At 32.7% G+C, this 25,809-nt stretch overlaps 1 protein-coding gene across 1 annotated transcript; it reads left to right on the top strand.

The window, feature by feature from the left end:
* Nucleotides 1-1,073: 1,073 nt before the first annotated feature.
* LOC128172945 (uncharacterized) lies at nt 1,074-16,332 on the top strand. The gene is made up of 4 exons (XM_052838682.1): nt 1,074-1,218; nt 5,858-7,642; nt 9,185-10,108; nt 15,845-16,332. The coding sequence occupies exons 2-4, from the start codon at nt 5,890-5,892 to the stop codon at nt 15,901-15,903; spliced, it is 2,736 nt and encodes a 911-aa protein (XP_052694642.1). The 5' UTR covers nt 1,074-1,218; nt 5,858-5,889; the 3' UTR covers nt 15,904-16,332.
* Nucleotides 16,333-25,809: the final 9,477 nt, after the last annotated feature.

Genomic DNA, 25,809 nt, shown 5'->3' with positions numbered 1-25,809 from the left:
AATGCAAAAACATATTTTTGTTAAAACTTGTGTTTTGATGAGCTTTTTTGCACAATGTCCTGTGAGAGAGTAAAAATAAAAGTCCAAAGTCCTCAATTTATAAAGATCTAACTACACTGAACCGAATGTGGGGGACACGTAAATGAATAATCAGGTGCTTTTGAATTACGAAATGTATCCTACATATGGACATTCATAGATCTGAAGGCTTTGACAAAAGGTAAAAGTCACTTTTTAGGAGCGTTAAGATCCCACCAAAAGCTTTGCAAGTTTTACACGACAGCTTCCCATTCCAATATGACAGCTATTTGTGAGATTGAGAACACCAACAAAGATTTGGGCCAGTGTCTTGTATTTCGGGGAGTAGAGATAACGAGGTATTAAATAAATCATCGATAGTTTAGAACCGCTTGATGTTTCCGAGAGGCGTGTTTAAATTGCATATATTCTATACGCTTTACAGCTATTCAATAAGGCTCTGAAACAAAATTAAACAGCGCAATTGTGTACGGTTTTTGAATTTATTCAGTACACATTAAAATCTGTTTCTTTATAAATCTCAAAAAAAAAAATGAAACATTGCGATGCTATGAGGGTTATTTTCATTGTGGAGTAAAGACCCGAACAAATGGTGTTCAAACTTATTGAGATACAATTTATTAACATAATATATCTAATACACTTTATCGACTAATATCTCACAATTTTGTATATAATCAAACACACTATACTTTTTTAGTTGAAAACAGAATGCTAATACTCCACAAAAACCTTGTACCTTGCGTTTGCACAATTTTACAAAAAGTAAACTGATATTCAAAGCTGAATGAATAAGGATTGTTGACACACCATTAGAACCAAGGCAGTCTTGTACAGCAGCACAGGATACAAATTTAAATCGCCTGCACAAATAACGATCTGTATGCAGTTAATGCGGGGCCTAAGTACGCGTTGCCACTGTTATGGTGTCTGTTTAAAACAGGTTCACCCGGATCACCATACACAACATTTAAAATCGCTTGAGCAAAACACACTTATCATGGTGACAAACATTTTGCTGTGATTAAAGAAGGAGCGAAAATGCATGCCTTGCGTGTATAGATTATTGTGATATAGATTAATACTTTTTTCCCGAAAAATGTTACACAAACAAGAAAAGAGTTATCTGATTTACTTTGTCTGTCTTATCGTAGAGGAGAGACCTTTGTCATATTAAAGGTAAGCGTTTGCTATTTTACAAAGTAGTTGTTTAATGTTATGTTTTCCATTCTTGAAGAAAGAAATGTTTCTTGAAAAGTGTGTTCAGACATATCTGAACATGTCTGAATCACAGTTAAAGTAAAAGTAAACTGATTTTCATTTATTACGAAGATGTTTAATAAAGCAATTTTGAAACAATGATTGGGATTTTGCTGTCGACAGAGTATAATCAGAGTTGACTTTAACAAATTTGATTCAGTCAATGGTTTCCAATGAATTTTAAATGATTTCATACATAGAATATACAATTACTTGAGCTTCAATTGTTATGCTCATTTTTTTTTACACTAAATTATACCGAGCGCAGCGAGATTTAATAGTAACACGTATATATAAGAAAATCAGTGAACAGTTAAATCACGGGTACTTTGGGCTATAAAAAATCGTTCAGTCCTGGGCGCAACCATATTAGCCGCCATTTTGTTTAAAAACGTTATTTCTATTATTGATTGACTGGCACTTATCGATATTTGTTGGCACTAATTTTAATTAAAAACTGCCAAATGTATCAATTGAATGTAATTTATATTTTAAAACAAATGTAAAAGCCAGATTAGTTTCAATACTACTTCAATGAAATACGTAATATGTCTTAATATGTTTTACGGTGCTACCGTTCTGGCGAGCGCAGCAAGAAATACACATACCTTGCATCATTGTCAATCTAGTGTTATTTAGGTATCAACGAACGTCCAGGAATTTTTGAGAGAGTATTGCTCTACAATAAGTATGCCAAAGGTACTAATTTTAATGGTTATGATACATACAACGCAACCCCCTACCCCTCTCCCGAGAGAGAGAGAGAGAGAGAGAGAGAGAGAGAGAGAGAGAGAGAGAGAGAGAGAGAGAGAGAGAGAGAGAAAGTGCTCGGGCCCTGTTTGTAGGTTTGTAATTTCCCACTTTTAAATATGCAATATCTACATCAATTTTTTAACCGTTTATTTTTTCTCTTTATTCCTTTTTATTTAGTTCAAAATGTCCTATTGTTTATTTCCTCCCTTTTTATAAACTTACTTAGATTAAAAATGGATAGATATGACAGTAAAGTATGACTCTTGCTAGTATATTTTTATATAATCTCTATATTAAAAAAATTAAAAACAAATCAATACAATGTCAATGTGGCAGGTATCGCAGTCTATACTGAAATAGCTAGTACACGCATTACACATGTTTGATCCACCTCTAACTTTATCGCGGGAAATATAGCGCGAGAGCACTGTGACGTCATCCCTGATTTTGTTCGTCTTTGTTTACATATCACGACTCATTACAAAGGTATGGAAGCATGTAACAAATCTCTGGAGTCTCGCCTAACAATATGCGGTACTCAAAACGTGTTTTCAAACCTTAAGACACCGTAAATTACGAGTTAAAAGTCGGCCATTTTTTGGCATAGCACCACGGGTGAAAACATTAGAGAGCATTATGGGACGTAGACAAAAAAAATGTTTGATGAACAATAGGTTTAACTCGTACTTTTTCCCGCGCACACTGGTTCTTAGAGCTCGCTTCGCTCGCCGGCGCAGCGCGCCGGCCAGCTGCGCTCGCTATTGGTTTTATATTAAGAAAATGATCTTTTAGATACTTAACAGAGTATTTAATATTATTATCGGTAGTCGCCATACGAAATAAATTGATAAACAAAAAAGGAAATACTTTTTGTCCGAATAACGTAACTCATTTCTAGGTATGAAACATGGCGTCATAATGTAGACTGAGCACGCGACGTTTTGTTTAGCTTTGGCTGATGATTTTAATAGGCGAATCCTACTGTGTGCATTTCAAATAAATTTTTATACAAAAATCAAACTACACTGTGTAAAATCTGCGCGAAGTCCAACTGTCACGCCGTTTACATATAATATACACCTGATATTGATACCTGCATATAATGTACTAGTGGCGCCAGGCGAACTTCCTCATTGTAATCAACGGGGATGAAGAAAATCTCTATCAAAGTTTTTGTTCTTAGTGAAACTAGAATACATTTAAGTCACTCAAACTTGAAGATGGTAAATATAAAATGCGATTTTAATCAAATGCATTGTGTTGCTAGATTTCAGAGCGAATTATTTTTTTAAGAAAAGAAGCAAACATTTTGCAATCACATTTCAATAACTAACAGCCTTCAAAGCTCTCTGTTGAATGTAATAGATTTAAAATATAATATTGCTTTTATTAGTTGATGTGACTAAAATCTGAAAAGATATAAACCATGTTCAGTTTTGGGTGCGACCGAGCAATATTTAACAAATTTATACCAAGTAGACTTGGGGAAGGGCATAGGCATCTCTTGTTTGTATATGACCCCAGGAATCTGAATTCATTATGTTACTCAAGTGAGCAATGTGGCCCTCGGACCTCGTGTTTCCGTGTATTTTATTTTAAAAGAAATTCAAATGTGTTTGTTATTTAAACAAAAATCCATAAATATCTTGTAATCTCCTTTTGAAGAGGGTGTTGTAGAATATTCTCTTTTGTCACTTGAGTATTGCAATTACTTTATGTTATCGTGTGTCATTGATATAATGGTGTGATACTTATAAAATATCATTATTCTGTGTAGTTAAATGCTGTATTTTTAGTTTCTGATGTTGACTGATCGGACAAAGAAGGAAGGCACTTGATATAGTATTCATGTTATATCACTAGTTTTGCGTAGCTATACTATGTCGTATAGGTCAACTGAGTCACTAAGGAAAACCACGAGTTCATTTATTGTGTGTATTATATAAAACCGTTATGGTATACATCTTTTAAATTGATATAGGACAGTAGTCACTGGGTAAGCCCTGAGGTAGAAACTGTTGCCCGAAGGCTCAGGCCGAAGACAGCATAAATTCTTTACCAAAAAACTGACACATTATAGACCCTGAAACGTGCTACGAAACCTCTAGAACGAACCGTACAGTTCCGTGCAAGAAACGAATTGTACCGTTTACAAAACTTACCATACCATTCACAATGCTAACTGTACTGTTTAAAAAAGCGCAGTGAAACGAATCGTGCAAATGATGTAGTAGCACATTTCAGGGTATGTACAGTGAGAGTATAATTTACAAAAAAGTGAAAGAGATAAAAAGGTAAAGAAAACATATTAATGCAGCAAAGAAGAATAAAGAATATTCAAAGAGCAGCAAAAGTAAGAGTGAGAGTACATGTTGCTATTATAGAAAAAATGAACGAGAGAAAGAACAAGACTACTTTTGAAGCAGATAAGTGAGAAAGATGGAGCAGCAAGAGTACATGTTCAGCAGAGAGAGAGAAAGATAGAGGGAGAAAACGAGAGAGAGAGAGAGAGAGAGAGAGAGAGAGAGGGTGAGGGTTTCAGGGCCTTCCCGCGTCCCAATTTGTTGATTGAATTGGTAAACAAGCAAAAGATATCCTTCTGGTAATGTTATAGCTGGGATATTGTCTAATTATCTGCCCCAGGGAACATTCAACTAATCAGCCAGATTAAGGCAAATTGGCTTCATATAGAATTCCATGGGTTCTCAGTTTGCACACATTTTTGAGTAGGTGTTATTGTACATGATGATAATAATACTTTGTTTTCTACATTGTCGACAGACACAAATACAATTTAACATGTATTTTATAAATGTGGATAAGAACGTACTAAAGATATAAGTAACATGTACACACAATTAAACAGGATCAGAAAGAAGGCAATCATATGTCAGTACTGTATTCTATAACTAAGTTTTTGTAATGTAGAACAAAGAGAGAGAGAGAGAGAGAGAGAGAGAGAGAGAGAGAGAGAGAAAGAGAAAGAGAGCAAAAATCAATGTTCAGCAAAGAAAGACTAAAAGAGAAAGAGAAAGAAAGAGAGAGAAAGAAAAAGAGAGAGAGAAGCAAGGTTATAATTAAGCAGAGAAAACTTGAGTCAGAGAAAGAGAGAAAGAGAAAGAGAAAAAAGGAGATACAGAGATAGAAACAGACAGATAGACAAATAAAGACATCAACAGACAAATATGGGGGGGGGGCAAATAAAAATGCATCTTTTGCAGAGAAAATGATAAAGAATAAGCAAAGATACATGAGAGAGAAATATACAAAAAGAGGGAATAGGGGAAAAGAAGAAAGAGCTAAAGTACAAGTTAGACAGATAAAGTATGAGAGAGATAATGAGAGAAAAGCGCGTGTGATAGAGATAGAACAATATCAGATATTGTGATACAAAGAAGAAAGAGTACATGAAGCTGAGAAAAGTGAATGAGAGAGAGAAAGAGAGAGAGAGAGAAAAACAAACAAAAATGCAAAATGTATAGTTAGGAAGGAGAGAAAATGAGATAAGTAGAAGGAGTACATGTTTAGCATCATATCATTATTTCTCTTTTAATCGTTTGCTCGCTGTCTCTATCTCATCAACATTTTTGTTCTATATTCCCTTTACCGGTTAGGTTTTTTTCTATAATCAGAGCCAGAACAATAGACATTTTTTTATCTAGGGGAGGTATATAAGTACTTTAAAGTAGCAACTGTTTTAAATTTAAAGATTCCTGATAAAATTTGATATTGTTTCTATGAAATCATTAAACAGGTAAAAAGTGGTTGACATGATTTTAAAACGCTTTACTTTTTTTTTAAACAGGTTGTGATTTAAAGACCTCGACCGTCAAAATCATGGACAGAGCAAGCATCCATTTTAAAGTAAATCTGTGTTCTAAGTGTCCAGGGGACACAGAGTACTATTGTAAAACGTGTCCATGTGATTTATGTCCCGATTGTAAAGAAAACCATGTAAAAGATCTCCAAACAATAGACCATGATGTTGTGTTACACCGTGATAAAATCAACTACATCCCAGCACAAGAGATCTGTGTGAGACATCCTAGCCATGTTTATATAAAGTACTGTGAACCTTGTGAACTCCCTGTCTGTTTCCACTGCAGAAAACATAGAACTCACAGACAACTTGATGTTAAAACAGCCTATAAAACAAAGCGACAACAACACAGAGGAACCATTCAGACCATCAAAAGTGAGGCTCTCTTTTACAGACCTGTTCTCCTGACAGGAATCAAAGCTGATGTCAAAATCTGTCACACAGAACTCTCCCTCTATCAATCAGAGATGTTAACAAAGGCCCCGAAACTGAAGAATCTCATAAACAAAGTGAGAAAAGATTTCAAGTACAATGTGTTTTGTGACTTTGATTTCAAACACAGATGTTTAAAACAGATGATAGAAATGGGCAGACATATTGTCAGCCTTCAGGAATATGAACACAGATATGTACAGCCAGAATTCTCATTCAGTGTGCTACAATTCCTCTCAACTGTAAAGAAAACCCTCCCCCAAATACATCTTACCCTCCACACCAGCCAGCTCGCCATGACTGAGTCACTTAACAATAAGGATGTGATGAAGTTACTGAGTGCAATTCAAATCACAGAGAGAGGAAACCGACACGTAGAAAACGAGTGTCTGCTGAAACTGACGTCTGAGGCCGAGTTCCATCAATCTCTCACGCTAACTGGTGTTGATCGTTGCTTTCACATTTTCTGTGCGACACCGCACCTGGTCTGGGTCAATGATTTTAGAAATAGCTTCCGGGTCTGGATCAGTGATGGAAAAAAAATCATCTTGACAGACATCACAGGTGTCTCTCTACATTGTGTGGAGGTTTCATGTAGTGATTTATATATTGATAGAGGATTTCACACAGTGAACAATGAGAGTGAACTAATTTACATAGATTTGAATTATAACATCAACAAACTGTCAAAGGATATGAAAACAACCACCACATTTATAGAGAGAACAGACTCTACATGGGCACCACTGTGTGTGCACTGGTCCCCATACACTGGGAATCTACTCGTCGGGATGTATAGAAAGGAACAAAGGGATGATACAGACGATTCCGATGATACAGATGATAAAGACTTAACGGAGTTAACAGTGGCAGGTACAGGCAAGGTAACCCGGTACAACCAGAGTGGAGAACTAACACAAACCATACAGAACGACAACACAGGTCGGGGACTGTATAGTGGACCTAAATATATAACAGAGAACAACAATGGGGATGTCGTGGTGTCTGACTCTCTGCCCGGTGCTGTAGTGGTCACAGAGCGTGGAGGAAGACATCGTTTCTCCTACACAGGACATCCATCGGAATCAGGACTAGATTCATACGGCATCTGTACTGACGCGCTGTCACACATCCTGGTGTGTGATGGTAGAACCAACACAGTACAGATGATAGACAAGGACGGTCAGTTTCTGTCACATCTACTGACAAGACCATCAGGGATATTTACACCACAGAGCCTGAGTTATGATGTTAACACTCACCGCCTCTTGGTCGGAACAGGTTTCAACAACACGGTTGTTATATACAGGTATATCATCAGACAGGACGCTCTGGCAGGTAAGTCTGAGTCATTATCATTACTATATGCGTATTGAGGGACCATATAATTTTTAACAAATAAATTATACACTGTTTATTACGGGCCATCAGAAGGCGGTCCGTTATTTGATATACATTTAGATATTGTAACTGCGTTTCTGCGGGATAGTGTTTTTATAATTAATTAATATTATGCCTACTTTTATGAATTAAAAGTAAATTTGCATTTAGAAATATGTTTTATGCCTGTTAAAAAATATTGCATATTTTTTAATTGTTTTACTTGCAAATGTGAAGCAGATCATAGACTTTCGTGTTCGGCGCGATTTTATCGAGACTATAATCTTTTCGGAAAATTTCGGAGTTTTTCCTTTTTTTCAAATCAATAAACTGGACATACTTAAGACCTGGTGTACTAAAAACCTGAATGACATGAAATTGTATATAAATGATATATTTCAATTTTTATGTGCTGATTTGAATAAAATTATTTTGTGTGTGGGTGTTATATTATATTACTATGTGAAAAGTGTTAGAAAAATATCATGAAATGACATCCATATCAATTATTTACGCTAAAATATGAAAGAACTGAACATTTGAATTGACCTGAAAATTTGAACTAACTTATTTATTTTCTATTCTTTTGAGAACCTCATGCAATTAAATAACCATGGTTATCTTCATAAACTGAAGTGAGGATAAGATTTATACTAGTAATTCCATAAAGGAAAACAAATTATCCGGCTTATTTTTGCCTTTAAATTGTGCAGATTCTATCGAATGATCATGATCTTACACGTATCTTTAAAATAATCAATTCCTATTTTATCATGTGGTCCCTTGAAATTCTATGACTAATGTATTGCGTTTTAATTCTACAATGCAACAAAAAGTCAAAATGGTTTGAAATACATTATCTTCACGAGAATAATGATGAGTTGAACTTTGTATTAGTATAATGTACAAATCAATGTGTTCTCCATTACTTCATACTATGGCCATGCTCATACAACTACCGTTAGAAATGAACTCGATTTTTAATTATAATAAAAGAAATATGTTAAACGTGTTGCTGAAAATATAAAATACCCACAACCAACTCCTTATATTTTTCTTTGTGGTGCGTTTTTATGTAAACAGCAAATGATGATTCATACAACAATTGCATTTTCTGCGGCCCATTTGACGCTAGCGTCACTATGATTTCTTGTTTGACATTTGTAGTTAAGAAAAGGGCAAAACAATTAGTTATCAGTGCTTTTCTTTTTGTCTCTCAATATCTAACAAACCATAAATCAATTAGTTTAAAATAATATGAAACAGAATATAAGTAATTAGATTACTAAGTAAATACGTCAAAAAATGAGATAATTAAATTTGACTATAGTTTGTAAAAGTACCTAATTGCTTAGCATTGAAGAGCATGGTGTTGTCGATTGTCGTTTTAATGAAAAAAATAAATACTTCAGGTCAGTGAAGATTCAAAATTAAATGAAATATATATTTCAAACTTGATATAACATTACATGGTAGTCTGATTATGTTTGATTTTTGTAGATCAAGATCAAACCACTGCTGATGTGATAAAGTCGCTGACTGAAATCCCAACCACCTGGACAGAAGAAACACAGGAAGAAAACGAGCGTCTATGGAAACTGTCTTCTCCAATTTTTTTTCAACTGAAAGGTGTCCGTCGTTTTTATCACATTTCCTGTGTGACATCAGACCGGGTCTGGGTCAGTGATGATAGAAATAATCTCATGTTGACAGACACAACAGGTGTCCCTCTACATCGTTTGGAGGATTCATGTAGTGATCCATTTACTGGATTCCACACAGTGAACAGTGAGAGTGAACTGATTTATATAGATGAGGATAATAACATCAACAAACTGTCAAAGGATATGAAAACAACCACCACATTTAAAGAGAGAACAGGTTCTACATGGAGACCACGGTGTGTGTACTGGTCCCCGTCCACTGGGGATCTACTGGTCGGGATGAGTATGTATTGGACATTCACAGGCAAGGTAACCCGGTACAACGAGAGCGGAAAATTGACACAAACCATACAACATGACAACACAGGACTGGAACTGTATCAAGATCCTAGTTTTATAACAGAAAACAACAATGAGGATGTCGTGGTGTCTGACCCGTTTAATGCTGTAGTGGTGACAGAGCGTGGAGGAAGACATCGTTTCTCCTACAAAGGACATCCATCAGGATCAGAGCTGCTGCCGCATGGAATCTGTACAGACTCGCTGTCACACATCCTGGTGTGCGATGGTAAAAGCAAAACAATCCATATCTTAGACAGTGACGGTCAGTTTCTGTCACAATTACTGACAAAATCACAAGAGATGGGTGAACCATGGGGCCTAAATTATGATGCCAACACTCAATGTCTCTGGGTAGGATCAGAGGTCAACAATACCCTGTGTGTCTACATGTATACTTCCAGAAAGGACGCTCTGACAGGTAAATCTTAGTCATTAACATTCACATTATTTAAATAAAGATAATTAAGGTAAGGTTTGCGGCTTGCATGTTTTAGAGGTTGTACCAAACTTATACACCATTTTGTTCACTATACTAGAGTCTTTTTTCTCATGAAATTCAAATGAATTTTGCCCGTCCCGTTTTATAACTACAAAAGGTCAAAGTCCATGATTTCCAATTTTCATTTTGATGAAATGTAAACAATTTCGTGAAAATATGTACATTTTATATATGACTATTATGGGGTTTTTATATGCTTAAAATGTTCGAAAATAATATCACTATTATTATCATGATTCACTTTTATTAATTTATGATGAACTATCTAAAATAGAATAACATGCAACATAAGTCTTAATTTTGGACTACTATTATGTGAACGAAAACATCTCATTTGAACACTTTCCAAGTCCACCGATTTCAGGAAAAACGTATCTTAGAATATGTGTAATCTGATGTTTCTAAAACACTATTCAAAACCATATGATGCGGATTTCGTTTTCATGGAAATTGATAAAATGCTTGTGTCTTCTTATTTTTTCATTGAAACTAAAAAAAACCCGCGAAATTAAAAAAAATTAAAATCAATTATGATATCATATAAATTTTGACGTCATAACTGAAATAAAGGGTAGTTCGTGTTACGTCACAATGAGTTATCTCCCTGTAACCGCAAACTTTACCTTAAGAAACACATTCTGTTTTCATTATCAGTCGATGGAATGAAATCAGGACAACTTGCCCTCAAGACAAGTTGCCTCCCAATTTAGGAGAATTTGCCACCACTCAAGACTATAACAATGCATGTAGGGCATGTTTATCTGTTGAATTGTTTGTAAATATAAACATGGCGTTGTTAAATGAAACACATTATGTCTCAAGATATTTATTTATCCTCATTATTTTGATTTTTTTTTTATCAAGAAATCATACATCTGTGAAATAATTGCAATTGAAATCAATGAAATGGAGGAAACCTCATTAACGCATTATTGTTTTTTCCTAATTAAAATTTACAGAAACGAAAACGGATTTCCTACCATGTTTTATAATGATGACATCTTATATACATTAAGAAGTCACTTGGAATGCCTCTCACAATTTTTTTAACGTTATTATCCGGCTATTATTAACTCTTTATAAACGGAAAATCCCTATAGATTTATTTTGTCGTGTATCGAAACCTGATAAGCCAAAGAGGGCGTTTCAAAGTGTAAATCATTAAATGAACATCGTCTGAACTAAAACGTATTTATAGACTTTATTTAAAGAGAATATGCGGCAAAAATACAATGTAACATACACAGGTAAAATTGCAACATATGTTCATCATATGTTTAACATATTTTGAACATATGTTCTGAAACATATGTTCGCCATAAGAAAACGAGCACCATATGCTAACATATGTTCATAAACATATGTTTATCATATGTTTAGCATATATTAAACATATGTTTTTGATAACCATATGATTACCATATGTTTATAAATATATGTTAGACATATGTTGAACATATGTTAATTTCATTTTTGTGTTTACTCATTTTCTTTATCCTTTGGGATTATTTACACAACATGTATCACATATGTCTTATACATATTTGAAAATATGCCTTAATATTTTTTTTATTTTTTAATTCATTGTTGGTACAAATTCTCTTTCTGAATTACCCTCTTCAACTGATTACCCTGTTTTTACAACACTGAGTCTTTTAAAAATTGCATTAATTTTGCAGCTCCAGCTATCTGATGAAAAAAAAAAAACAGAGATAAAAATACATATCATTTTTATTATTGCAAATATCATATAGACAAGTTTGTTATTCTCCTATGAATGGTTCTCACTCACTGCAGCTTTAAAAGTTTCTGAAAAAGAAACAGAGAGAATGTAACACTTTTTAAGATGGTTTACAATAAGTTTATAATTGCCTCAGTTGTTCCATTATTAAAATAAAAGTTTGAAGACTATCAAGATCAAGTTGCAAATACAACATGAGTTAAGTTTTTTTCATTCTGTTCCTCAAGTAAATTGTGTTGAATACTTACATCATTGTAAGTTCTTGAGAAAGAGAGAGAGAGAGAGAGAGAGAGAGAGAGAGAGAGAGAGAGAGAGAGAGAGAGAGAAATAAATCACTATACCTGCATTAATCCCACTTTTTGTCCTACTTTTTTTTCGATGTGCTGTTTATCATTTCACAAGTCAAGTGTAAACTTCTGTCTAAAATGTTAATACAAATTCAAGTACCACCATCAGACCTTTTAAAATTTTGCAAATGAAGAAGTGGAAAACCATTAATATATATCCTGTTATTTTTACAAAGTGAGATTTTAAAATCTTACAAAAAATCATTAGAACTATGAAAATTTTATAATTAGCATCAATCATACAGTCAGAACCATATTTAAATTTAATTACCATAACTTGTATAGCAAATGTTGTGCAGCCAGATATCTTTGAGCTCAAGAAGAATATCTGTATCCTGGATCTTTCATCACTTCATCGTCTTCAGACTGCATCCAAGAAATCTTACAAACCTCTGCACTACTACATCCATTTGCTACAAATTATAATACTCTGTCAAACAGTGTCACTCATTATTTGATATTAATTGAACCTAATTAACTTTACTACAATAATATTACAAGTTTAAAAAATATACATGTACATCATGCTGCAGTTTTGAAAGTGTAAGAAATTTTTATAATTATGTACTTACTTCTTCATAATCTCTGACACTGTGTTATTTGATGCCATCTGTGATGTGCCCACTAGTCACTGCATTCCTAAAATAGAAACACTTAAAAAAATTACACTATAAATATTGATAAAAAATTTTTTTTAATGAAAAATGATTTTGATTGATATAAATATTTCAATGAGAAGATATAAATCATTGTACAATTTGTGTTGACACAAAAAAATTCATTAGGAATTTCCCTGTGGGATTGTAAAGACTTTTTTTATATTAATAACTGATTTAAAACAGCAATAGAAGACATACTCGTTGCTTTGCAATGAGCTTTGCTCTAGTTTTGGGGCTACTTTCACTTGCGTCTGATCTAAATATATCTTTCAAATCCACATTTTTATGCTTGTTTACCATCAAACTTGTTAGGTCAAAATAAACTATAGCCAGTAAGCTGTTGAGTTGTAACTCTCTGTGAAGAATTTTACAGGCCTAACCTATTCTGAGATATTCTACATTCTGTCATTCGTAAACATGGTATTTACTTTATGATTTATTCACTGTATTTTTCAAACAATTTCAACATCCTTAGAGGTTCAATTATAGAGCTGTTTTTCAAAAGTTAAACAACAATGATGACCGTCGGTCGTTTAACTTACATTATTTTATACTGAAGGCTACAGTATGATTTTTCAATCCGAATTCTCCAGAAGAACACCACTACGTTACTATACAGCCCGTAGATTGACTCATTGCCACTATAAATAGGTAAATGAAAACGCATTCTTACCTTTTAAGTACAAGTTAAAATCCATCCTGCAGATTTATCCTCTGCCTCCGTGATGTAAAATATGACGTATGTTTATGAGCACTAAATTTAAAACCGATTAAGGCTTAAATACAGATTTCTTAACAAAACACTTCATATGAAAAAAATGCATGGCTAATGTTGATTATATAATTTGTTTATACACGTATTCATTACTACATATAAAATTTTTAGCCAACAAACATGTCTAATCAACATAACGCAACTTAAAAACATCTGCTGATCATATGTTTTAAAAAAACATATGTTCAAAATATGTTCAACATACGTTGAACATATGATTACCACAAATATATCTTCAACATATGTTTTGAGTCTGTAATATGTTTAACATATTTTTTTAAACATATGTGAACAATATATTTCAAACATATGTTCACCATACTGTGAAAAATTCATATGTTTAACGTATGTTCAACGGGGTGTTGCTAAAACGCGGAACGGAAAACGGAACAGAAAGCGGAACGGAAGGGAAAACGGAAAATATTGTCTAATGTTATATACCTCATAGATTTGTTAATCATGCTAAAACGATATACTTTATGTACCTTTTTAATTTTTTTTGAAAGATTAGCGATATTAGATTATTTATTCAAGAATATCTATTTCCTCAAAATTAACAGTACATGCATTGACCACTATATTCTGTCCCAAAATATCCTCGATTCACTTTTTGCTGTATATTTATATATACCGCAGGGTTCAAGCAATTCTCTTTTAGAAGCATTAAACATTCTCATTATTCTTTCTTTAAAACGTCCTCTCTTGCTTATCAGCTGGTATAAATACACGGCTAAAAATAAAGAAGTCTACGGGGTTTTGCATTTCAACAGACCCGTGTGATAATGTTGAAAAATTGTGCAAGGTCTTCTGAGTGACTTCCAAATGGAGAAAAGATGTCAATATTTTCCATTATAAATCGTCCAAATGTGCTGCATGAATATTTTGGGATCAACAGACTATAGTCCCAATATATATAATCGGAAAATCAAACTAGGCAACGTCTAGAGCTCTCTATTAGGATCATATGTATATAATAGCTGCTGGAATTAACAACTGCTTAGTAATGCAAACGTAAACAAAATTGCATTGCTAAAAATACTAGTTTCACAAATTACTAGTTTCACAAATTACCGGGTATTTTAATGTTTACTGTATTTTAATTTTTAATGTCGTCAGGCCTATGGTTTTTTTCTTCCATCTCAATGATACTGTATCGTCTGTATGATAAAAGATCGTCTAGAACACCGAAAATTCAATTTTGATGTAAGTATAGGCCTATACATGAACATCATATTTGAAATATAAAAATACTCAAAACGTGCATAAAACGCTTCCATTAACTGCGTACGTTACGCTGATATGCCAGCAATACCATATAAGAAAAATAAGTAAAAAGTTATAGCTAATTTGCTCGTTTAATCATGTTAATGTTTCACAATTCGTATACATTTGATTTTTCCGTTTCCGTACTCAACTAAAGCCGAATGAATACAATGCTATAATTGATAGACATTCATATGAATATTAATAAGATAACAACATGTTGATAATCATTCATTAGATATAAATAAAAGATACAAAGTAAATCGTTTCTGGCCAGTATATACCCTTTTTAAGCGATAAACGTGATGATATTTTCCATTCCGTTCCGCTTTCCGTTCCGTTTTCCGTTCCGCGTTTTAGCAACACCCATGTTCAACGTATGTTCAACATATGTTACTCGAAACATATGTTGAACATATGTTGCAATTTTACCTGTGTACTATATCTGAATCTACTAGACTCAACAACATTAATCTTGAATTGCATGTCGCTGCAAGATGTACAACTTGTGTCATTTGATTATTTTAATATTTCTTTTAACAATCATTGCAACTAAATGATTAAAAAAATAATACACATATCGATTATTGAAATTAAAGTTAACTTATACAGGTAATGCTGTTATCAACTGAATATTTTGAAACCATGTTATTGTTACAATTTTACTCGGTTTATTTATCTAGGTAGCTGTAAATGACAGTCATATGATGTATAATATCAGTGTTGAATAATACAATTTTTATGGTACAGTATTTTTTTCTAGAACTTAACTATGTCAAAAATTCTTTGGGACAGAGTCCTCATCAACAGTATATGTTTAATTGTTATGATATAGTATTATCAAACTTACAGTTAATTAATGACTTGTAGATGAACACACACCCGGTCCTGATGGGAATGCCTTGTTCAGCTTAACACCAGCTGTATAATGGAGATAGCTTGGATATTGACAATTTGTAATGTTATTGTACAAACTTCGTCTTCGATGAAAACCGTGCAAGTGGTTTGTCTCTTTGTTCAACATCTGTTTTAGAATTTGACCTGTGTATAAATCACATTGACTGTACAACTGATTCCGGTTAAGACATTTTGTGATCTTCTAAACAAGGGTACATTGGCATTGTGTTGCTGAATGTGGAATTAAATGCAAAAATAGTTGTATGCAGTGTATGATCTTAAAGTAACGTATATACGAATAGAACTACAAATATTTATTTATGATATAACATTATGGGGGAATAACATTTATTTAAAGTTTAATTGTTTGTGAGTATCAAATTAAGACTGTCTTTCGTTAATATTAGTTTAAATTTAACTAATGAATGTTCCTATAATCTTCAGGTAAGCACTGTTATGAATTTGAAAACCTACCTGAGTACTTTATATGCAGTTGAGATTCGTTTAAATCACAAAATCACAAATATACTCATTATTAAATCGTGCTTATTGTAAACCAGCCATGATTTGCTCGAGACAAACATGATTATCAACATCTTCAATTGCCTATCGTGTAACCCGCAATAGATTTCACCGGGGAATGACGTAAAACTCTGAAAATGACCGTTTTTTATTTCAGGAATATGGCCAATATTAGAATCATTTGTTGATCATTTGTGTATTTCCTGTGAAAGGGAGAAAATCAGCTACTTATTCAAACTGTGCGCTGTCTTTGGCGTTAAAGAAAAACGCTGTTTAATAATTGTTGATATCATGCAGCCTTTTGCCGTTAACAAACAAATGTTTTATGTAATGTTGAAAATAATCAAACCAAGTATATGTTCATACCATGTGCAGTAATTGTCGCTTATAAAAGATTGTCAGAACGTTTTCAGTGATGTGACAATTAATCTGACCGCTTACATGCAATTTACACTGTTCATAAAGGAAATTACGAGAAAAAGTTTTCATAAATTTGATCAGTATAGAAGTCAATCATACTTTGTATCATCAACAGATATTATCTATATACCTAGATGTACTTTATTGTGATAAGTTACATTGATTTCTTATTGACATTATCTAAGACTTAACATAACTTTGGATAATTAATCACTGTTTATTTTTATATTATCATTTGATTGTTTACGTACACTATATTTTCTAGTGTTTAGTCCTTTATTATCAAACTATAACCTTGTATACAAAATAGCGATTGATCAATAAGTTTCACTTAAAGGGACATGGTCACGATTTTGGTCAAAAACTAACTTTTCGATTTTAATGTTTACAATGCTTAAATATGGCTTTTTTAAAAGGCAACCAAAATTTAAATGGCATCTGATGAGTTATAAGCGAATTACAGAGCTTTCAATGCTTTGCTATGTAAACAAAGATTTTGTTTACATTTTGAATGTTGAAGTGAAAATTCCAGTTTTACACCTAAAATGAACATGTAAATCGTTAGGAACTATTTATCTATGCTTAAAAGAATAAGAATATCAGTTTGAAAAAAGATTTTTTTAACTGGTATATTGAACTTATGTAAACACAAACAGGGCACGAACCTTGTTTAAGTGACAAAGAAATGTGAGCCCTGTATTTTGCTTAAAACTCATCGACTGGCACCCAAAGTTCATTTGATCATTAGAAATGCTTTCTAACAGCATTGTAAATAATAAAGACAGAACAAAAATTGACTAAAATCGTGACCATGCCCCTTTTATTATTAAAATGATGTATATTTGACAGAAATTTAAATTGTTTATTTATATGTTTCAAACATAGTTCTGGTATAAACAAGACGTACAGATTTTTTGCAAAACATATAAAGTGAAATGAATATAAATTGAAAGATGTGAATGCTTTATAAGGGTTTGAGTAATAGGGATTAGATTCATTTTTTGTATATTTTAAACATGCTAGATATCTTATATAATAAGGTTATAATGTCGGTTTCATAAGCAGATCTAGATAGGAGTGGAGAAGGGGGTCAGCAAGTCCCTCTGTAATATTAATTTGTTTTTAAATTTGCATAACATTTCCAAAAATATGCCTTAGGCCCCCTCCCTGTTTGAGTTCTAGAATCATACCATTTTTCTCCTTTGATCCTTTTTTGAAGTTTGAAATAGCAATTGATTTTAGATAAATAATAAATAAATTTGTACTTTGTTTTTTTGCTTCCTCTTATTTTACAGCCAGGCATCGTTGTATTGTTTTGTCTTGTTCTCCTAAATCGTCTGTGTACCAACTTAAAGGATTCACATCCAATAATAGTAATATATTTTGAATATAATATACTAAGAATATATATACTTTTTTGTTTGAAATGGCACGTCATGATTAAATTCAATACGCTAAACTATTTGGACAAATTTTTGACATACACTGATGAATACTCAGAAGATTTATTGTTGGATAAAATATGTACAACGCTGAAGATATGTACACATAATTTATAACTAACTGAGGATAGGTACACATATGTTATCATTAACTGAGGGAATGTGCACAGAGTTAATAATAAACTAATGATATTGAGAAAACATTCAATAGATTTATTTATTAAAATTAAACTGCTGATATGTACACAATGTTTTTCATCAAAAAAGGGTATGTTCACATAGATTATCATCAACGGGGGAAATGTACACAGAGTTAATCATTACCTGAGGATGTTTACACATAGTTTATCAATAACTGACTATATGTAAACATAGTTAATCACATAGTTTGTCATTACCTGAGGATATGTACTTATATGTTATCATTATCTGAGGATACAAACTTAAACTTTGTATAGAATTTGTACGTATAAAGATTATCCTCAACTGAGAATATGTTCATCTTGTTTGATCATTAAATAAAGATAAAAAAAGGAAACAGATTACGAGGTGGTATTCGATACTATCGAGTGTTTTATATTTCAACAATAGTGATTCAATAAGGCACATATGTTTATAATGTAATTTGTTAGTTATATTAAACAAAAAACTTAATATTCTAGTATGATTTTTAAAAAAAAAAAGCGATATAGCACGCGCTGAACAATGTGTACAAAACAATTATCCTCGTTTGCGTAGGAGAAATATAAAACGAAATGAAGCAATTAATGAGAACAATTGCTATTTTTTTTTCAAAAGAAGCCCTAAATAATAATTCTTAATATTACAAATTTTGGAAAATAGAAATTGAGAGAGACAATTATACAAACGTACGAATAAATAGAAAGTACCCCCACTCCCCTTTGAAAAAAAAACTAACAGCGAAATATGTTGGTTTAAGTGGATAAAACCCCGTAAAATCAGTTGGAACATTGTTTGAATAAAAATCAAACTAGGTTTTATATACATGTACATTTATTTCGAAGGAGGTTGAGAGAAAGAGACAGAGAGTTAAACGCAGGGACAGAGGGAGAAACGTGTGATGACAAACATAGTCAATTCAAGAATATTGCATATTTAACATGTTTGTTCCATTTTTAAACATTACTCGTCTGAAAACGTAGATTTTCATCCACATTGGTGGTGCAGTTATTTTTACACACTTTTTCTTATCCTGGCCCAAATATAGCTTATATTTCAAGACAGTTACTATGTATTTTATATGAATCATATTATATCAATTACTTACAATAATTTGTTTCCCTATTGGTATCAATTTTTTTTCTAAATGCCCGAAAAAACCAATTCAAACTTCAAAAGATACATATATTGTATGCTTCCATTTGTATAGAAATAAAGTGAGAAAAACAAGCTGTAAGTTTGAAGCTTCCGGTCAGAAAAAATGCAGATGGCGTCCTAGGTCGTTTATCCAATTCTTTTCAGACCGGGAGATACATACTTTCAGTTAGAAGTAAACAGATTCAATCAAACTAACTAGGCATATATAAACAAATGAATTCATTTGAAAAAAATACTTTTGAATTGAGATTTTTTATCGGCGGATTGAAGATACAGATTGCTTTTGGATTTTACGTCGAATTCCGTTGACAGATACAAAAACGCATTCATTATCGTGTTGGTCTGTTGATTCCAGAAGACGGTAAGAAATGATGACAGTGCATTGTTTTGACAAATTTCTACAAACTGCTAGGGGACTTGTATTGCTTATAAAGGAAAAACGGGTTTTTTTTTCCTGTCGTACCACTGGGAGAAAATAAGGGTGGCGGTTGAACAAAATTATGGTTTTTGCCATACCACTTTCTGAATGATGTGATTCGTTTGAAAATACAGGCCGTGGTAACTGGCGCTATAACGAATAATCTACAAAATTGCAGATCCGGATATTTTTTTAAATATGGCTCTGATTTTTTTTCAACTAGAAGACCAATTTTCTAATCCAACTAATAAAATTGATATGAAATGGTTATATTATCATTAATCCGACTTACACGTTTGTGGATCCCGCCGTGCTATATACTTAATATAGCAAGCGCAGCAAAGCGAGCTCTATAAAGCAATGTGCGTGGAAAAAAGAAGGAGCTTAACCTAGAGATTCATCAAACACAATGTTTTGTCTACGTCCTTTTGCTCTCTAATGTTTTCACCCGTGGTGCTATGCCAAAAATGCCCGAAATTTACGGTGTCTTAAAGACACGTTTTGAGTACCGTACAAGCTTTTGCGAGACCCAAAAGATTTGTTACATGCTTCCATACCTTCGTGTTGAGTCGAGATACGTAAACAAAGACAAAAAAGGTCATGGATAACGTCACAGTGCTCTTGCGTTTTATTTCCAGCTATAAATTTAGAGGTGGATCAAACATCTGTAATGCATGTACTAGCTATTTTAGTATAGACTGCGATACCTGCCAGATTGACATATGATTTGATTTTAATTTTTTAGATAATATAAATATATACTAGCAAAGCCGTACTTCACTGTCATATTGATCCATTTTTTAGCTAACTGTGCATGCATGTTGTGCAGTAGGCAGGTAAGCATATGAATAGGGAGGAAATGAACGATAGAACACTTTTAGCAAAATAAAAATGAATAAAGAGAAAAAATAAACAGTTAAAAAATTATGCAGATATTGCATATAGTCAAACCATATAAATATTCGGAAGTGGGAAATTACAAACCTACAAACAGGGACTGTTTTCTCTCTCTCTCTCTCTTTCTCTCTCTCTCTCTCTCTCTCTCTCTCTCTCTCTCTCTCTCTCTCTCTCTCTCTCTCTCTCTCTCGCTGCGCTCGCCACAACGGTAGCACCGTAAAACATATTAGACGCAAATCTCACTGTTGGTACATGATCCAACCAAACGAAAGTTGTTGTCAGCATCAACATTCAGGCTGTGTAGATGACTTAGCAGTAGATATGTCAGAAGCTGACCATCACTATCTAACAAATGAAGTGAATTGGTTCTAAAATAAAATACCAGGATGTATGACAGCGCGTCATTACATATTCCAAGGTCCTAAAGATAGTGCGTTTTGGCGTCATTACTTCCGCGGAATTTTGATAACTTTTTGAATTTTGAATCTCTTTTTTGTTAACCTTAGAGAGAAAACGTGTGACAATATAAGGGTAAATAAAATCGTGGATATGTATTAATAAAAAACACAGATACAGGATGTATTCAGTTCATTATTAGACAGAAACACACGTCATGTATATATGCAGTATATTTTAAGATCGAACCACAGGGGCCAAGCCCGTTTTAACATTAATTTCAATGTAACCATAAATAAAGAAAGGGGTCGAACTCTGACCCAGATAAATAACTACCAGCTCGCTTCAAAAGCCTAAATAATCAATTAATTTTTAAAACACTGGAATTCATGTTAACATGGGATTGGCCCCTATGGATCGAACAAGCTAAATTAGTCAGCAGTCAGCCAGGTATGCTCACTCCTCCCTGACACCTGATCCTATCTCTAACTTTTTACAGGTTCGTGTTGCTCTGCTTTGAATTTGTATTTCGTTCTATGGATTTTTGAGATGGTTGACAGTTTTGTTATTGTTATTTTTCATTATCCTATCGATATAGAAATATGATACGAAAAGAGCAAAAAGAAGGTAACAGCTTGCGAGGTGGTATATGACATTGTTTACCCTCACGAGCGTTTTGTATTTCAACAGTATTGATCTAAAAAGAGCACACACATTTATTGTTTTCAGTTTATTGTAATAAACAAAAAAGCTTTTACAAGATAAAATATAGGAGCGAACAGCATATAAAAACATTCATCCTTGTTCAAACTATAAAACGAAAGAAAACTGTTTAATAAAACAAAATGGCTTTTTTAAATGTTGTTACAAAAAATCCCCCCAAATAATGATTCTTAAAATTACAAGTTTAGAAGTAAAGAAAATTGCGAGAAATAAATATACAAACGCTCAAAGAAAAAAAAAGGAAATAACAAAAATAAAACCAAATAAAAAAAACCCAACAAACAAACAAATAAACAAACAACGATATTGATTGGCCAAAGTGGACATTTAGATAATAAGATCAGTTAAAACATTGATTGGAACAAGAATGAAACTGAAAATTGAAAATCGACTAAACTCGTCCCTGTAAGTTTAGGTTTTGCTTAAATGTACATTTATTTCGGAGGAAGTTCAGAGAAAGAGACAGAGTTATAAACGGAGGGAGAAATATGTCGAATATTGTCCTGGTTTGTCAAAATCGACGTTTACATTGAATAAAATATATATCGCCTATTTAAGATAAAATCTTGTTCATGGTATACAACATTTACTTAATCAACACCCAAATGGTCTTCATTAATAAAAAACGGTTAACAGTGTATACCCCCCGGTAAAGAACAGCTTTTACAAATAATTAAGGAAAATAGAATCATTAATTGAGTAGCACGAGGTGATGGAATACGGTCTCAAATGTTTTATGATAGGATTGATTAAGCCCGATCGTTTTTGATCAACTCCTAATGATAACAAATGATCATTTAATACTGACATTTATATAATTTTAAGCAATTGTGCGATTAAATATTTAGGATTATCATTGATGGGATGTATTGGGGTATACATTAAAGTCGATTCTTATTGTTAACACAAAGACATTGGAAAATGTTATCATCAATCAATAAGCTGAAATCACACTTGTGCTCTTGGTCTAATGTCTGACACATGCTATCAAAGAACAGTAATACTGTATACAACAATATGATTGCACTTTTTATGATCCGAAAACAACCAGGATTTTTTCCGGAACGAGTTTCTGAAAAAATCACGTGTTTATGGTATCAGCTGCAATGTTTAGGACGTGGCACAGAGTATACAGCAAACTAACCAATCAGGTGGCACTTCTATTTGCTGATGTAGAATGACGTACACATTCTGCATAAATACGAGAACACATGATTCAGGGTATTTTATAAAACTTTGCGGGCCTGAGAACAACACGGATAAGAATTGTGTGTAAATGAAAAAAATTCATTCTTAGGTAAGAATACATTATAAGTTAGTTTTATATATTTATTTCAGCACTAACTTGTTTTGTAATGGTATTATAGAACATAAAGTTAGTTGTCTGAATGACGCGTCGTCAGTCGCGTTTTTATCTTTTGGGAGGAGGTGTGGGCGTAAAAAAAGACGCATATGACAATTGATAATACTGTATCATTAATTACAATAATTTGTGTCTGTATTGATATTGGATTTAATTATTCCAAACGCCTGAAAAAAAAACCGCGGGAGATACATTTAGAGAATATTTCTATATTCATTGAAATAATAGAAAACGTGAGGGAATCTAGGTGCAAGTTTGCAGCTCACAGTCAGAAAAAGTGCAGATGGACGCCTCAGGTCATCCATCCGATTTTTTTTTCAGACAGGAAGCCACAATTTAAAATTGTAACTAGGGAAAAACAGATGGAATCAAACTTTGTCAAGCATATATAAGCAAGTCAGTTAAATAAAACTGCATGTTTCTTTAAATAATTAGAGTCAGTTGACTGTTTGGCTTTATTTCTATATTATACATTACTAGTACCTCATAAAATCAGACTGTTGTAAGAGGCAGAATCAAATTAACCAGATGTAGATTAGATATACCAGACATTCTAGGATATAATTCATTCAGCTATGAATTATAATTTAGTAAATAAAAAAAATCTTTCTATTTTACTTTTTTTAATTTTGATATTTTCCTATACCTTTCTATACAGAGCTATTCATTTAAAGGAGATCAATACAGTCTAAAATGACCACGACCATTGAACCCTCTTAAGTGATATTTTGAAAAAAATACCCTTTCAAATTTTGTTTTGTTTGGGGAGGTACATATATTTTAGACATTACGGCGTGTGAGACCCCCCCCCCCCCAAAAAAAAAAATCATTTTATTTACACAGTGTTTTGTAATTTAGCAAAAACATAGGTTTTAATCAGGTCATGGTTGTTTTGTGTTTTTGTTTGTTTGTTTTTTTTGTTTGTTTGTTTTTTGTGTTTTTTTTTTTGTCTTTTTTTATACATCCTCATCACCTGGCCGCGGAAGAAAAGCATAATGATATTTAACGATAATTTGATTCAGTTAACATATTTTCAAGTATTCCCGTGTTCATTTCTCAACAAATCACACAAACATTCTGTATTAGGGTTGTTAGATTTCTTGTTTTCGAAGAATCTGTTTACTATGCTTTGCGATCAAGCGTGAGCGATATTTAAATTTTAGTCATGACGGCATCAGTATGAAGATGTGCGTGATACAAAATTATTTATTGCAAAACTTTTCTTTTTTTTATTTTGGTTTGATTTTTGGTCTACGTTCTTTTAATTTAATATTGTATAAATAGCAACTTAGATTTTGTATATTTAGTTGGCAATCAATTCCTTGGACATAGAACGTTTTACTTGGTATAGTTTTCATGTAACATTACTATTTTTATGTAGCTATGCTATGTAAAATGAGTAACTCAGGAGACCCATTGTTATCACGAGTTTGTTGTTGTGTGTCATTCATAAACTCCTAAGTATTAATCTTTTAGATGGGTATAAGGCAGTAGTCATTGTGTCTGTCCTTCGAAAACAAAACTGTTGTTTGAGGCCGAGGCCAAGCTTTTAACCTCTCTTACCAAGGGATTGACAAAAAAACTGTTGCTCTCCTTCCATTTCAGATTTTTTTCTGTTTCCTAAGGGTAAAATGCGGTGACATTATGAAGAGATACAAAATGTTTACAGTTATGATAAGAAAGGTGGTCACGAATTTAATTGGATGAATCATTTTCATAAGTGTTTTATACAGCTTGAGCAGGCTGTGTTGATCCTTCACTGTAAAAATTAATTTCAGAGATTTTATTAGGGAGGGATGTTTAGATCTCGTGAGTAAATAAAATGTTGGTGATAGGAATGAGCTGTGTAGCTTATAGAGGCTTATGCAGTATTTTTACAAAGAGTTGTATTACTTTTTTAGGTAAATACAATGTTTGTGCACAGAAGGGGTCAATAAGTCTAGAAAAAAATGCATTGTTTCATCTAAATGTACTAGTCAATGCTATAAAAATATTGTAGGTAAATGCGGCATTGGTCGTATGTTTTGTTTGTATAGGTCTTGTTGGTAAATACAGAGTTTGTAGTAAGCAGTGGCTGTAAATATTTTGAAGGTTAATACAATAATCTTACTAGGGATAAGTATTATATCTTGTAAAAAACACATTGTTTGTACTAGGTAGGGGTTGAATTGAAATTATTTGTATATACACGTTTCGATTAATAAGGGATAAAAAAAAAGTAAATTGAAAACTGATTTATATCACGAATGAGGGTTTTGCATTGAAACTTTGAAAAAATAACTCTTAAAAGATAATCACTCTTAGAATGTTGCTTTTAACAATCGAATTCACTTTATTGTTGAATATTTGTAAAAACTACTGTTTAACAACATGTATGAGTTATATTTCTAAACTGAAAACATCGAAAAAAAACCAATGC

Source organism: Crassostrea angulata, chromosome 2, assembly GCF_025612915.1.
Source record: "Crassostrea angulata isolate pt1a10 chromosome 2, ASM2561291v2, whole genome shotgun sequence".
NCBI lineage: Eukaryota > Metazoa > Mollusca > Bivalvia > Ostreida > Ostreidae > Magallana > Magallana angulata.
Note: the sequence above shows the minus strand (reverse complement) of the source record. Positions and strands in the feature narration are given on the sequence as shown.